General features: G+C 40.7%; 1 protein-coding gene and 1 pseudogene across 1 annotated transcript in view; one reads left to right on the top strand and one right to left on the bottom strand.

Annotated features, from left to right (window-relative positions):
- RYR3 (ryanodine receptor 3) overlaps positions 1-17,182 on the bottom strand; it is a 626,301-nt gene that overhangs the window by 120,927 nt on the left and 488,192 nt on the right. The window contains 3 exon segments of the mRNA XM_049899608.1: positions 1,823-2,043; positions 4,539-4,708; positions 7,083-7,203. Coding sequence (XP_049755565.1) covers positions 1,823-2,043; positions 4,539-4,708; positions 7,083-7,203 — 512 coding nt within the window.
- Positions 9,805-10,612, top strand: LOC126083847 (AP-3 complex subunit sigma-1-like; annotated as a pseudogene).

Here is a 17,182-nt window from a genome sequence, read left to right as displayed (position 1 = left end):
CTGATGTCTTTAAGAATCTTGGCACTAACATCGATCTCACCAAGTTGGCTTCATTTCTAGGAAATAGCTTATACTGGAAAACAGGGCTCACTGATTGATTCCTTAGACACATTCTGAATCCAGATCTAACAAAAGGTAGAACAAGATCTGCAGATGCTATTGACACAGTGATTAGCCAATTACAGAATCAATTCTGATACAAAGGATTTCTTTTTGTGCAAACTCATTATTTTTTCCCTTTGCCACCACTGAGAAGGAAAATAGAGGCCCATATAAACAAGTAGTGGAGCCATTATTCTTCCTTTCACCATGGCAGAGAGGAAACCCCAGGTGCCCTATTAATTCCTAGCAGACTGTAAGTGTGTTTACCAAACAGGGACAGATTACCCGATAAGCAAGGTAGGCACGGCCATGCCTTCTTTTCTTACTGTAAGTTGGTGCATACAGTGTTTACTAGTTATTCCACCTGTTACCAACCTTTGACTCTCTTCCGAGACCAAAAACATTCTAATTAGCTCAATTCTCTGCCATTTATTATAATAATCTTGGAACAGATGAATTAGTGTCAAAGTATAGGATTTGATTTTGGCAGGGCATCTCAGGGAGGAGCACCTTTTGGGGCCCAGGGCCTGGGAACCTCTCCTACCCTCCACTTTCTATCTCTGACCCCCAAATAGTATTTTGCAATGAAATTTTCTTTCTTTGGACACAGCCTGTCCCCTAAAGGAGTTGAAGCCTGTAGGCCTTAGAAATAAAAATGTGGATACAAATCAATTTTAATAAAGCATTTAAAATGTACCACCAATGCTATATTTGAAGTATAAGTGTGAGATTATCTTTAAGCTTGATGTTCGAAAAGGTGTGATGAGCTGCCTTCCTCTAAGTAGCCCCAGCCCCTCGATGCGTAATCATTTCTTATGGAATCAGGAAACCCAACTCATGCGATAAGAATGAGGTCCAAACCCAGCTGGGCCCTAGGAGGAAGCCTGTGGATCCTCTATCTAGGACAGTCTAAAGCAGTGCTTCTCAACCTTAGTTGCACATTAGAATCACCTGGGGAGTTTCAAAAAACAACTGAGTCCTGAGTCTTACCCCTAAAGACTTTATTTTTTGGTCTGGGGTGTAGCCTAGGCACAGGGATATTTTTGTAGCTCTCCAGGTTATTCTAATATGCAGCTGAGGTAGAAAACCACTGGTTTAAGACAGGTCATGGTCCTGACCCATGGTGCTGAGACCTTCTATTAGAAGTCCCTTCTTCCTTTGACCCTGCCAGACCTAACTTCCTGAGGACCCAATCCTCTTGGGATGACCTTACCGTTTTCCCTCAGTGGGCTCAGATCCCCATTTACAGTGATGGAAACTATTGTCTTTAACTCCCCACTGTGACTGGGGTTCTTTCTTTCCATAGAAAGGCTGGACGTGGGATGCTTTGATTCCTGCTATTAGGATCTGGTCTCTCTGTAAAGAGGTTCTCACATCAGAGATGAAAAAGTCTGCCTCTGGCTCTCCCTTGGGAACGAAAATATTGGCTCTTTATCGGAATACTTCAGGCCCGAAAGAGACTCTTATCTCCTGGTCTACCAAACCTCAAGGGCTAAAACCAGCGTAAGCCTGTGACCTCCCTCCTCCCATTCCAACAGTGAGAGATGAACCTCCAGGAAGAGGCCAGTGGCAAAATATAGAGACCCAACACATCCTAAGAGGAGATTTTGGTGGCGGGCTGGTGTGCAGCAAAGTTCTAGAAGATTCCTCAGGCTAGATTCACCAGGTTTTAGATTATACAATTAAATGCATAAACAGAAGCATGGCTGGGAGGACTTACTTGCAAATGGCAAGCAAACACTCTTCTATGGTATCCCTCTGTGCTTTGGTGAGGGAACGTCCCTTGGAAAGCCTGTATATTGTTTGCAGTGTAGAATCAATCAAAGATGTACAGTGTTCCGTCCCGGCGAATAGAGGGGCACATCTTGTGAGGAGTGGGAGAACCGCAGAGCATATATACCTATTTAATGCAAGCGCAGCCTCCGTGGTGCTTAGGGACACCTAGGGAAAGGGGATTGGGACACTGGTTAATCTCCCTGGGAAAAACACAGTAAAGGTTACCCTGCGCATTGAGCTCCCAGGGAGCATGCCAAGGGAGCTTATGTGTTTCACTATTTCACAGCATTCAAAGCAACAGAGGGGACAACTTTCCATCTTGTTGGCAGATCTATTTCTCTTTTGCATTGTAAGTGGAAAAAAAAAATTAGGTTAAAAGAAAAACAAAACAAAAAAACCAACAAACAGAAGAAAAACACAGGCTGGCTGGCTGGTCCTAATTCATCCCAAATGACCTTAAAAACATCACCTATTCTCTTCAAAGAAGAATTCTGAACCTTTATTAAAATCAACTGGTGAGCATCTAACAACAACCCTGAGGTTTTCAAAGTCCAATTGCCAGGCTACAACATATTCTGCTGTTTGCTCTCTTTTCTTACCTTATGGGGTAAATTGTCCTCTAGTGATTTTAAGATTAGTTAATTCATAATAGGCACTGGGTATTTTTTTTTTTTTTTACAGGCCAAGTAATCACTCAGACTCACTGGTATTGTGATAGCTTTTTACAGAGAGAAAGTAGAGCTCTGACCCCATCAACTTAATCTATGCGCATTCTGAGCAATCCTGTTTGCTAAGTGACGTGAGGGTAGACGTGAGGGTATACATCTCTAAAGGGAACCAAACTCTGCCTGGGAAAAGCGTAAAAGGAACAGAAACCTATGACCCTCTTAAAACTCTCTTGTAATTCTCATCCACGAGATTCTATTTTGTTCATTTAGACAGACCAAATTCAGTGAAGACCCATTGAGTGCCACTAAATACAGCTGAAGCATACTTAACTACCATCTCTGAAAACTGCAGAACTTCCAAAGAAACCTTGACATCCACAGAGATTAAATACTATCGTTATTTCCTGTGATTATCACAGCCCTTATTATATCTGTAACACATTTTTTGTAACTTATGATTTGACAAATTGTTTTCTTTGAACCATACACATTTCTGGGTGCTTCTATTAATGCTCAGAAGTTTGTCTTCTAGAACTCCAGTGATCCCGCTAGAAGAAAGAGCTAACATTTCACACTCATTACTTTCACAGTTGTTAAAATGAGGAAGAACAGAGCTTTGATTCCAGTGATTTAAGTCTTGAAAAGAGAAAGTATGAATGTCTGTTTGCTGAGGTATTGAATACAGAATTTTTTTTTTTTTGATAGATGGTAGTTGGACAAGCATTTGGTTTGAACATCGGATGCTAGAATAGCATTTGCTGTTTATTTGATCTATAAAAAATTTAAATGCTTTGATCAGAACCTTGGGGTCTCGCAAGTTAAAAAGTTATTTTTTTAAATCATAGAATTTACAGAAAAAATGTATAGAAAAGCTCAAAACAAAAGTAGCTGTGGAAGCATTGTTTTAATTATCCAAAAGTATCATATGTCCTTAACACCTTCATGGATATACCATTTCTCATCCTCACGCCACAGACTGGAATGGCATTGCTGGGGCTTGCAGTACTTTCCATTTCTGGGTAACCTGTTCAAATGTAATCCATCCTAGTTAAAGTATTGGCCAACTGACCGCCCATCACAGGCTTAGGCTTTTACCTCTGTTGGATACCTGTTGGAGCTTTTGAGAAACCTTTTAACTGACCAAGAGGATATGCCACTGGCTCTTTAAAACCAGCCTTAAAATGGCATGTTGTTAGACTTAAGCTGATCCACTTTGTCTTTTCTTCTTGGATCCAGGGCTCGTGGCACACAGTCTTGCTGCTTAGTCCTAATTTGGGACATCTGGCACCTATCTATGCTCTTTGACTCCTGTGGCCTCCTATCTTGATGTCTCTTGATGTTGGATTACTCGACCTCATCCCTACCTCCCAAACTTATATTTGCTCTTGCCCTCTTGGGTTCTGAGCTTTGTCATGCCTCTGACTTCAGAGCTATCCTTCCTGATGGTCAGTACTTAAAACTCATGGAGTGAGAGTAACAAGAATATTTTCAGCCTATAATGCTGCCAGCCAGCATTTTCCATAAGCAATAGATCAGTGGTTCTCACCAGAGGGTGATTTTATCTTCTAGGAGACATTTGTCAGTAACTACAGTTAGTTGTCACAACTGGGGGTATGGAGGAAATGCTACTGGTAACATTCTACAATGCACAGAACACCTCCTCACAACAAGAATTATCCAGTCCAAAATGCAGTGGTTGAGAAACTCTGCAATAGAGGGAGCTGGATTGAATATCTGAGGTCAAATTTACCTACATCAGAGTCTACTGCCCAATGAATGAAGGTCTTCCATGTCTTCGTGCCACTGTTTTCTCACCCTTTAAAGCAGGACACATATATGGTAGTAAGTAGACAGAAAGAAAGAACCGTTGCTGTTGAGTCGATTCCAACTCATGTGACCCCATTGTGTTGTAGTAGAACTGTATCAAAATCGAACCTTGTTACTAATTTTACAACGATGGGGAAAATGCTTTTCCTTGTTTTAGTAACTTACCGTGTCTAGAGAGGCAGAGGCTCTTAAGTCAGGTAAAAATCCAACCTCTAGCAAGTGGAGCAGAAAAGGCTGGTCCTTAATACCATAGACGCGATCCATGAACAGCACCATGGGTGCCTTGTGGTCGGGGCAGAAGTTGGCCGCCATGTCTGGCTCCATGACTGAACCATCTGAAAGACAGAGAAAACGTCAGGTCCCTTTTTCTATCTCCACAGTCTCAAACAGCAACAAAAAACTTGTCTGTCAAGTTTGTTTGTTCTCCAAATAAGCCACAAGGATATCTGGGAATAATACAATGGTGTGCTGGGCCCAGCTTATACCAGCACAGCAGAGTCAAATGGTGAAATTACAAGAACTTTATGGACCAATTGTTAAACATATCCACGATTAAAAATTAAAGCTTACAATTAATTGTATTTAAAAAGGTAATAAATACTGAAACCCATCACTTTCTAATTAATTTACTATATTGTACAATAAACTCTACTCTTGAGGTTATTACATCTATTGTATGTGTATGCCAGAAATACAATATAATGGCATGCTATGTACACGCTCTTGCTGACTCCATGTTCACTGACCTCATGTTGGGAACTTGAAATGGGCCATGGTGGGAGTATCAACGCCCCAGAAATTGTCAAAAGCTAAGAATCAGGGCTTAACTTATTGCTTTGTTGATTGACAAGAAAGTGAGGGAAGAAGTGTTAAGAAGGCAGATTAAACTTAAAAGTGGGTCGTGTCTGTAACCATTACGAATAGTATAATAACTGAAGAAGTATTCTGTCAGTATTTGAAAACTGTTACCTGATTTAGAAAAAAAAAAAGATTTAGATGAAACTTAAATCAGATCATCCAAGAATTATAATCTTATTTTAAGCCAGAGGCTCAAAGTATGGAATACCATGAAGAAAACAAAAACTGCTTGGGTCGGAGAATAAAGACGGGGTTTCATGAAGGATAAAAAGGACAAGAACATTGTTTTCTTCCTGCTGCTGCTCTTCCTCCTCTTTCCTCCCCTCCTCCTCCTCCTATTTCTCCTCCTCCAATTTTGTTGTACACTAAAAACTAGGAAAAGAGAGGCCCTAAGATAAATGATCATACTATTAAAAAAAAAAAAAAAACCCCGTTGCCATCAAGTCAATTCCAACTCATTGTGACTGTATTAACAACCCTATAGGACAGAGCAGAACTGCCCTATAGGGTTTCCAAGGAGCTGCTGGTGGATTCAAACTGGCGACCTTTTGGTTCGCAGCCGAATGCTTAACTACTGTGCCACCAGGGCTCCAAACAGAAATTTATTTTCTCACAGTTTGTTGTTGTTGTTGTTGTGTGCCATTGAGTCGATTCCAACTCATAGCGACCCTACAGGACAGAGTAGAACTGCCCCACAGGGCTTCCAAGGAGCAGCTGGTAGATTCTAACTGCCAACCTTTTGGTTAGCAGCCTGAGCTCTTAACCACTTTGCCACCAGGGCTCCTTCATCTACTATAGCCAGAGCATATTTACATACTATATTTGAAAAGTGTGGAACTTCAGAAGACACCCGGAGAGCCACAGAGATGAAGTGCTATCCAGCCCAGAACCTCACTCTGCCCACGAGTCAGTGCTTGACTCTGGCAGAGCAAGGAGGGGTGGGACCTTCCAGATTGGAAGCTGCCCGCAACTCCTCTCCTAAGCACCAGGGGGAGCTAGATCTGAATCCAGAGGCAGAATTAATCTCAGACACTCCTGGTGTTCTGAGGAGCATTATTTCTGCGGGGTATTAATAAGTGTTCTGTGTTGAAAAAGTTTGGAAAACGCTGGGTTCAACATTTTTTTTTGAGGTATTCTCAGAGTCTGTATAATCTTAATGTGCTTCCTGAAGTTATAAAACCGTGATTTTCCAAAGTTACTTGACTCCAAATCCCTTATGGATAGGTACATCTATTAATATCTCCTACAAAAATGTTCCATGCGACACCAGTTTGGAAACCACCGTGACAGAGTCACACAATCTTTCCAATTACTCCATCTGCCTGGATAGCAGATGAAGTGCCTCAAAGAAACGGAATGCTTTGTAAAGAGTATAAGTTTTGCAAAGTCAACACTGATTGACGTCAGCTGTCACATGCAGCGACGAGGACTGTCCCATGCAGCGACGAGGAAATAACTCTTACAGTCCTTGGCTGTGAGGTGCAGGACGACTGCGTCAGTCCTATCTATCTGTTGCCCCAGCTGGCTACACATTCCTGGGGACATGGAAGCAAAGAAAAAAGAAGGCCTTGGCAAGAGATTTCTATTTATCCCACTCCATTAGACTCTTGCCAGGGGCGTTCAAGTGTTCAGTGGGCTGTGAGGACTGTACCATCCATACCTGTGGGGCATGGGGTACAGTAGTCTTGACATAAGGGAGAAGAGGAGAGAGCAGCTGGCTGGAGGTAGGAGAAAAGGAGAATTCTCATCACCAGAAAAAGACCAAGACATATCCCCTGTGCAGCCTGCCCCATAAATAAGAGTCTGGAGGGAATGCTATGCTGTAGAGACAGCCTGGAGCTGCTCTGTTACCTTTGTTCACTGAGGGCAGCTTCAAGGGGATGCTAATGATCCCAACCAAGTCTTCTGTGGGGACGAGAGAGCGTAGGATCGACCTGATTCGGATGGCTTCCCCTTTTCCTGTCTGGATAAGCTGTAATACAGGATTGGAAAATAAGATTAGATACACGAAGTTCCCATATTTCGGACCCCCATCTCACCTCCAAACCTCTGGCAGAACAGGGGGGAGGTATACACTTCCATGTTTCCCTAATTGCTCTAGACATCTGTGGCCACGGGAAAAGGAGAGCTTTCTCTTGATTTTCTAGAAGAGGTGTTTTGAAGGAATAACTCTGGCTAAAAAGTCACTTGATTCCTTTGCTATGACTAAAAGGGTCATACAGTTATGGCGTCAAGCCTCACCAGTAAATGTGTAGCCTATTGGTAGCTTCTCAGTGTGACTGCAATACAGCAAGCTCTCTCAGTGACCATGATAGAAATGTTGTCAATAGAGCCACAATTCCAGACTCTAGAATTCTAGAAATAGCTTATGAATTTCAATTTCCTAGAAGTTTGATTAATGGTGGGCTTGGCAATGCCCGAAAGGGGTGAAGAGAATGCTAGAGAGAACTTGAGTGTCTCGGTGCAGATATCCTGGGGTGGCAGTGTACACTTGATCCATACAGCCAGAAATGCGCCAACAAGCATTTTCAGGTGTATATCCTTCTACATGTATGGTCTGTAAAGTGGTGGTAACACATATGCTCCCAGGCACAGGCACTCAGCAGGGAACTAGGCCATTACGAGCCCAGAATGGGAGATGTGCCCCAGGATGACATGCTGGAATATGACGCTCGGTGACCTCAGGGAAACTAGAATGCCCATCTACCCGCCTTGGCTGCCACCTCTCATTCCTCTGGGCAGAGGGAAGGCTGTCAGCGATAAAGGCATCCCCCTCTCCCCACCCCTCAGAGAAGAGAGGCCCAATGGAGGTGCTCTGAGAAGAGGGCTGTGTGTGTGTGTGTGTGTGTGTGTGCAATGTGCTGGAACAGAGGAGCAGTAAAGAAGGAAGAACCCCTGTCCCCAGATGGAGCTCTGATGGGCTTGCCTATCCCATGTTTCCTGTCTTCCTGAGAATAAGCAAATTACGTAACTTACTTTCTAAAGTGATGAGAGATGCCCAGGGGAACTGGAGTATGGACACGCTGAGGCCCCTGACCCTCTCCGTGACACAAGGTTACAGGACATCTAGTGTTTTTCCTGGCTCCCTTTCAAGGTTTCTTCATCTGTTGACAGGCTCAGAAACGGAAAGTTGGGGCAGTTTAGCCTCCCTCATCAAGATTTAGACTTTCTTCTATCAACCTAGTACTTTCAGCCTAGATTCTCATATTACAATAGTTTTCCTAAACATTTGTGAGTGGATTTGGAAACAGGTTAGACTGTGTATTAGACAAAATGATGACATATTGGCAAAAAGAGTAAATGCTTTGATGTAGTGTTTTTCAAGCTACAGGCCATGACTGATTAAAAAAAATTTTTTTTTTTTTTTAATTTAGTGAGTTGGAAAATCAATTTAGTGGGTAACAACCAGCATTAAAAAGCATGGGACAGATTAGTATACAATGGAAAATATTAGAGTGTATTACCTATAGTAAAGGTAAGTTTTGTTCCTGGAATATGTGTATACTAGGTTTTAGGTTACAATGTAAATTATATCTATTATGTGTTGGTTAAAAAATTTTTTTTGAAAGCCACTACTTTGAATGGGTCTGTCTTTCATTAACATTAAGAAATACAACACACCAATCTTAACTTGGTAGTGACCAAATACATAATCATATTGATACTACCAATCTACATTGCAAGTGCTTTTGGGAGATGCTCTGGAATAATCTGATTGTAGTGGACACCATATACAGAGAAAGGCACCTGAGCCCTGAATAAGCAAATCAAACAGCTGTTTTTAAAAAATTACCATGGATGGAAAGACAACATTTTTAAAATGGCAATACTCTCCAAGCTGAATTATAGATTCAATGCAATCTCCATCAGAATCCCGGCTAACTTCTTTGTAGAAATTGAAAAGCTGACTCTAAAATTCACATGGAATTTCAAGGAACCCAGAATAGTCAAAACGATTTTGAAAAGGGAGAACAAAATAGGAGAACTCACACTTCCGAATTTCAAAACTTGCTACAAAGCAATTGTAATCAAGTCAGTGTGGTACTGGCACAAGAATAGACATATAGATCAATGGAATAGAATTAAAGAATCCAGAAACAAACCCATACATTTATGTTAGATGGATATTTGACAAGGGCGCCAACACCATCCAGTGGGGAAAGAATAGTCTTTTCAACAAACGATGCAGGGATCTACTGAGAATCTCCGTATGTAGAAGCATTTGGACCCTTACATCACACCGCATACAAAAAAATAACTCAAAATAGATCAAAGACCTAAATGTAAGTTAAAAATATACAACTCTTAGAAGAAAGCATGAGTAAATCTTCATGATCTTGGAGTGGGCACGGAATTCTTAGATGTGACATTGAAAGCACGAACAACAAAAGAAAAAAATAAATTCGACTCCATCCAAATTTAAAACTTTGTACTCAAAGGACACTATCAAGAAAGTGAAAAGATACCCCAAAGAATGGGAGGAAATAGCACCCCTAACAGCTCTGGAGCACTCCCACGTGCAGGAAGGGGCTGGTGTGGAGATCCAAGGCGAGGTTCCCATGTCAGCCCTGCCATGGCCCCACCCAGCCATGATTATGGGACCCTCAACTTCAACAATCACGGGAAGCATGGCTCTGCAAGTTCTACCAGCCCTACAGTGAAGATACACAAGAATAAATCATCAGGAAGGCATTCCAGTTAGTATCTAACAGAGATGAAAATGTTTATAATTTCCTAGAAGGAGGATTGTTAATGGGAGAATCTGACAACAGACTGATTTAGAGACATGAGACAACACTATATAGTGTCTTCTGTGTGGATTCTTCAGAAAGTGAACTTGGCATTTTAGATCCAATTCAAGTATTTGTGGAAAGATTAGACAAATGTCTTGAAAATGTCTGTGAACTGGATGTAATTTTCCCTGTAGACAAAGTTCACACAAACACACACACACACAAAACCCGTTTCCATCAATTCGATTCCAACTCATAACAACCCTATAGGACAGAGCAGAACTGCTCCCGATAGTTTCCAAGGAGAGCCTGGTGGATTTAAACTGCCAACCTTTTGGTTAGCAGCCATAGTTCTTCACCACTATGCCACCACGGTTTCCCAAGGTTTATGACATTTTTGCAGAAATGATGATGAGGGGACTGGTATTGGAGATCAACATGAACCAGACTGTTACACAAACTGATGCACAAAATAAACTGGAGCAATCCGAGGCTGGCTTAGCAGGAGCTCCAGCCCATGCCGTATCAGCTGTACAGAACAGGAATCTTCCTGAGAGCCTGAGAAATATTAACACTGGTGACATCAGTATAAAAGTGCCAAACTGCCCTCCTTTAAATAAAAAAATTAAAAAGGCTACTCCCAGGTGAAACCCCCAGGTAGGAAAGTCATCCAAGTTTACCATGTAGTTGTTTACCAAAAATAGAGGAGGAGAGTCTTACCTTTTCCTTTCCTTTTTTTTTTTGCCTTTAATGGGAGTCTTAACTTTTGATCTTGGATTTAAGTCAAGGTATTGTATAGAAGTTGTGTAAAACCAGCATGTGAAGTTTAGTGTTGCTTTTCTTGCTCAGTGAGTTTAAAGAAATTGAGTAGTTTCTGTGTGATTTTTTCTAAACTGCATTCCTATGTCCACCTAAGGTCTGCCTCTATGTATCAGCTACTACAGTATTTTGAAAAGCGTTTGAGATATTTCTCTATGTACAACCCAAAATGTTGGTGTTTTGTATGGATCCCAAGTACAGCATTCCTTATTTCCTTCTGGTATTTATCATAATTGTTAAAGAACCTAGCTAGCATGCACTGCATGAAAACATTACATTTCCTCTTAGTTTAAATGAGCTCCAAAGTAACTGGATTTGTAAACCACATTTCTGTCTGCCTGATATTTACTTTAGCAATAATATTTTTTACACCCCTCTGACTCAACAACGACAAGAAAAAGGAATGAGAGAAACTATTGGCAAATCATAATATCTGATAAGGGACTTCTATTCAGAATGCGTAAAGAACCAACTCTTACAATTCAATAAGAAGACAACCCAATTAAAAAATGGGCAAAGGATCTGAATAGACATTGCTCCAAGGAAGATATAGAAGTAGACAATAAATAAGCAGTAAAAAGATGCTCAACATCACTAGTCATAAGAGAAATGCAAATCAAAACCATAATGATACACCACTTCACACCCACTAGAATGGCTAGAATAAAAAAGTTTGATATTAATAAGTGTGATGTTTAAGATTGTGTGTCAGCTTGGCTGGGCCGTGATTCTCAGTGTTTATATATGATCACTCCCATGATGGGATCTCCTGTGAGTAGCCAATCAGTTGAAAGGGAATTTCCTTGGGGGTGTGGCCTGTATCTAAATATAAGCAGACGTCTGGTTTTTTGCTCACTCTGGGTCCTATGGTTGCCTCTTGTTCATCTGACCTCTGGTTCTTGGGACTTGAGCTACCAGTTTATCTGCTGATCTTGGATTTGTTGATCTTCACAACCTGTGAGCAAGAGCTATGCTCTCTGACCTCCTGATCTTGGGTTCACCAGCCCCTGCAGCTACATGGATCTAGAGAAGCCTGTAGCCTGATCCATGGACTTGGGACGTTCCAGCCTCTACAACTGCGTGGGCCATTGCATTGATATAAATCTCTCTCTATATACATTTATATGCTTTACTGGTTTTGCTTCTCTAGAGGACCCAGCCTAAGACAACAAGTGTTGGACAAGATGTGAAGAAATTGGAACTCTCATCACAGCTGTTGAGCATGTAAAATGGAACAGCTACTTTGTAGTTCCCAAAATGATTAAACAGAGTTACCATATGACCTTAGGTACGTACCCTACATAAAAAACTGCACACAAATATTTATAACAGCATTATTCCTAACAGCCAAAAGGTGGAAACAACCCAAATGTTCATTAACAGATGAATGGATAAGCCAAACGTGATAAATCTATACGATGGAATATTATTCAACCATAAACAGAAAGAAGTACTGATACATATTACAACGTAGATGAACCTTGAAGATATTACGCTAAGTGAAAGAAGCCAGTCACCAAAGACCATATATTATATATATTATTTCACTCATATGCAATGTTCAGACCTGGGAAATCTATAGAGAAGAAAGTAGATTAGTGGTTGCTCTGGGCTGGTGTGGGGGGAAGGTGTGAAGGGACAGGAAATGATAGCTACAGGGCATGAGGTTTCTTTTTGAGGTGATAAAAATGTACTAAAATTGACTGTTTTGAAGGTTGCACAACTCTGTGAACACACTAAAAACCACTGAACTGTACAATTTAAATGGGTAAATTATATGATATATGAATCATACCTCAATAAAGCTGTTAAAAGGTAACTATACACATACACACAACCAAGCATCTTTTTCTAATTTAAATGACTATCTTTTTTTCCCTGTTTTTACATTAAAAGCAACTATTTACTCTCTCGCTCATGATGCTTCATTCTTCATGGGGCTCAAAGACTCACAAAAGCTTAATTTTAAGACTTTAGGTTGAGACACAAGTAGAATCTCAAAGACTCTTCTTTTAGAGCAAAAACAGTGAAACCGTTGAAATTTTGGTATGTGGTTTTCCCTTTATTTTTAGCTCAAGGACTAAAGCAATTGTACTTAGACAACGTTTCAACTTTACCTAAAAAATGAAGACAGTGAGTCACCGTCTGCTTTTGACTTCTGGGTTCCTTAACGTGATAGGTGCATATCTTATCTTTCCCCTTTTATGAATATGGTGAATACTTACGTGGAGGTTATGCCTCAGTATTGACTCTCCTTAAAGCATTTTATAATTTTTAATACTCAAGGCGGTATTCAATGAGTCTTGGTGGCACAGTGGTTAAAGCATTTGGCTGCTAACCAAGAGGTTGGCCGTTCAAACCCACCAGCTGCTCTGCTGGAGAAAGATGTGGCAGTTTCTTCTCCAAAGATTTATAGCCTTGGAAACCCTATGGGGCAGTTCTACTCTGTCCTATAGGGTCTCTATGAGTCAGAATCAACTTGATAGCAATGAGGTATTTTTTTTTTTTTTTTTTGGTTTTAGGCAGTATTCAGCAACATATGTACTAAGAGTTTTCACGTAGGCAACAGTGGATAAGACTTCAGCTTCCTCTAGAGACAAGAATGCTGGCAAAAGGTACACATTTTCTGGGCCTCAGAAATGGGAGAACAGAGGCAATTAACACGAACAAATGATACAGTAAATGCCTTAATAAAGAGATAAGTGACCCCTCCTCAGCCCCCACAGCCTGTTGTGAGAAGGCCTTGCTTTAGTTATAAAAGAAAAAAGTTGGAAAATCCAGGGTTGGATTAAGTCAGAAGAACAGCTACCAATAAAACAATAAAAAATTCTCTCAAAGACATCTACAAAATAACGGGCCAGTACTCGTCAGAAGTGTCAAGGTCAGGAAAGTCAAAGACAGAGAGAGGAACACTTCTAGATTTAAAGGAGATTCTGGACTGGATCTTGGACCAGAAAAAGTTAATTAGTGGAATAACTGGTAAAATTTAAATAAGATCTATAGATTATTTTGACTGTTCAGCTAAATAAAATCTATTATGAAGCGAGAAATAAAAAAAGAATCACCCACCCCTACCCCCCAAAAAAATTCTCTTGGAGAACTCTGTGGCAATTTCCTTATTGTAAAGTATCTATTTCATTTCCGTTTTTAATGTGAAATAATACATTTTGCCTCTTATTCCAAAGGCCTCGCACCCATGGACTCAAGACTCAGGAATAAGGTACATGATGGTGACTTGATTTTATCTCAATAAGTTGAGATGATCTGAAAGCTGAGAACATTGTGAAATGCATGACTGTTCTGCACAACTTGGCCACGGCATTCCTGGGTTTTGGCTGTTCTCCTGGCGAAGACCAATCAGACCTCCAGGCATTCCAGAAGTCTGACCGTAAGGCCCTTATAGAAACTGCCATTCTCCACAAGCCTACTGGATTAATAAAGCATTATGTGGAATAAGCCAACCTCTCTCAGCCCTCAGAAGACGTGAAGAAGGGAAGGGGAAGAACACAACTTTTCAGTTAAAAACCAGAAGGCTTAGAAGATGTCACCTAAAAACAAAGTCATCCTCTCAGGATGTCTGCAAAGCTCTGCTTCTGGAAAATATCAAACATGAACCATGAGAAGAAACTGCTTTCCTGGAACCTAATACTATGATCAAGGAGCCCTGGTAGTGCAATGGTTAAGCGCTCAGCTACTAACGGAAACGTCAGAGGCTTGACCCTACCAGCTACTCTATGGGAGAAAAGACATGGTGATCTGCTCCTGTGAAGATTTCAGTATAGGAAACCCTATGGGGCAGTTCTACTCTGTCCTATAGCATCACTAAGAATAGGAATTGACTCCTCGGCACACAACAACATTATCAACAAGAAAAAAAGAGTTTCCACATGGAGCTGTCTTAACGGCCATGATCAAAAATCATTTTGACAAAACAGAGGCATGTTGTTGTTTTTATGCGCCATTGAGTCAATTCCGACTCATATCGACCCTACGCACAACAGAACAAAACACTGCCCAGTCCTGTGCCATCTACACAATCGTTGTTACGCTTAAGCCCATTGTTGCAGCCACTGCCTCAACCCATTTCATTGAGGGTCTTCTCTTTTTTGCTGGCCCTCTACTTTACCAAGCATGATGTCCTTCTCCAGGGACTGATTCCTCCTGATAACATGCCCAAAGTATATGAGATGCAGTCTCACCACCCTTGCTTCTAAGAAGCATCTGGCCACACTTTTTCCAAGACAGATTTGTTTGTTCTTTTGGCAGTCCACGGTATATTCAATATTCTTCTCCAACACCATAATTCAAAGGCATCGATTCTTCTCTGGTCTTCCTTATTCATTGTCCAACTTTCGCAAACATATGAGGCAACTGAAAACACCAAGGCTTGGGTCAGGTATACCTTAGTCTTCAAGGTGACATCTTTGCTTCTTAACACTTTACAGAGGTCTTTTGCAGCAGATTTGCCCAATGCAATGCATCTTTTGATTTTCTGACTGCTGCTTCCATGAGTGTTAACTGTGGATCCAAGTAAAATGAAATCCTTGATAACTTCAATCTTTTCTCCATTTGTAATGATGTTGTTTATTAGACCAGTGGTGAGGATTTTTTTTTTTTTTTTTATGTTGAGGTGTAATGCATATTAAAGGCTGTGGTCTTTGATGTTCACCAGTAAGTGCTTCAAGTCCTCTTCACCTTTAGCAAGCAATGCTGTGTCATCTGCATATTGCAGGTTGTTAATGAGTCTTCATCCAAACCTGATGCCACGTTCTTCTTTATATAATCCAGTTTCTCAGATTATTTGCTCAGCATACAGACTGAATAGGTATGGTGAAAGGATACAACTCTGACACACACCTTTCCTGACTTTAAATCACACAGCATCCCCCTTGTTCTGTTTGAATGACTGTCTCTTGATCTATATACAGGTTCTTCATAAACATAATTAAGTGTTCTTGGATTCCCACTCTTCGAAATGTCATCCATGATTTGTTACGATCCACACAGTTGAATACCTTTACATAGTCAATAAAACACAAGTTAACATCTTTCTGGAATTATCTGCTTTTGGCCAGGATCCATGTGACATCAGCAATGATATCCCTGGTTTCATGTCCTTTTCTGAATCCTGCTTAAAGTTCTGGCAGTTCCCTGTTGATACACTGCTGCAGCCAATTTTGAACGATCTTCAGCAAAATTTTACTTGTATGTGATAGTAACGGTATTGTTCGATTATTTCCACATTTGGTTGGATAACCTTTCTTGGGAATGAGCATAAACATGGATCTCTTCCAGTTGGTGGGCTAGGTAGCTGTCTTCCAAATTGCTTGGCATAGACAAGTGAGCACTTCCAGTGCTGCATCCATTTGCCAAAGTATTTTGATTGGTATTCCATCAATTCCTGGAGGCTTATTTTTTTGCCAATGCCTTCAGTGCAGCTTGGACTTCTTCCTTCAGTACCATCGGTTCCTGATCATATGCGACCTCCTGAAATGGTTGAACATCGACCAATTCTTTCCGGTATAGTGACTCTGTATATTCCTTCCATCTTCTTTTGTTGCTTCCTGGATCATTCAATATTTTCCCCATAGAATCCTTCAATATTTCAACTGAAAGCTTGAATTTTTTCTTCACTTCTTTTGGCTTGAGAAATGTCAAGTATGTTCTTCCCTTCTGGTTTTCTATCTCCAGCTCTTTGCACATGTCATCGTAATACTTTACTTTGTCTTCTCTAGCCGTCCTTGGAAATCTTCTGTTCAGCTCTTTGACTTCATTATTTCTCCCTTTCCCTTTAGCTACTTGACTTTTGAAAGCAAGTTTCAGAGTCTCTTCTGACATCCATTTTGGTCTTTTCTTTCTTTCCTGTCTTTTTAATGACCTCTTGTTTTCTTCATGTATGATGTCCTTGATGTCATTCCACAACTTGTCTGGTCTTTGTTCATTAGTGTTCAATGTGTCAAATATACTCTTGAAATGGTCTCTAGATTCAGGTCATACTTTGGCTCTTGTGGACTTGTTATAATTTTCTTCAGTTTCAACTTGAACTTGCATATGAGCAATTGATGGTCTGATTCACAATCAGCCCCACCCTTGTTTGGACTGATGATGTTGAGTTTTTCTATCGTCTCTTTCCACAGATATAGTCGATTAAATTCCTGTGTATCCCATCTGGCAAGGTCCATGTGTATAGTTGTCATTTATGTTGTTGAAAAAAGGTATTTGCAATGAAGAAGTTGTTGTTCTTGCAAAATTCTATCATGTGATCTCCGGCATCATTTCTGTCACCAAGGGCATATTTTCCAACTACTGATCCTTCTTTGTTTCCAACTTTTGCACTCCAATCACCAGTAATTATCAATGCATCCTGACTGCATGTTCGATCAATTTCAGACTGCGGAA

This window comes from Elephas maximus, chromosome 10, assembly GCF_024166365.1.
Source record: "Elephas maximus indicus isolate mEleMax1 chromosome 10, mEleMax1 primary haplotype, whole genome shotgun sequence".
NCBI lineage: Eukaryota > Metazoa > Chordata > Mammalia > Proboscidea > Elephantidae > Elephas > Elephas maximus.
Note: the sequence above shows the minus strand (reverse complement) of the source record. Positions and strands in the feature narration are given on the sequence as shown.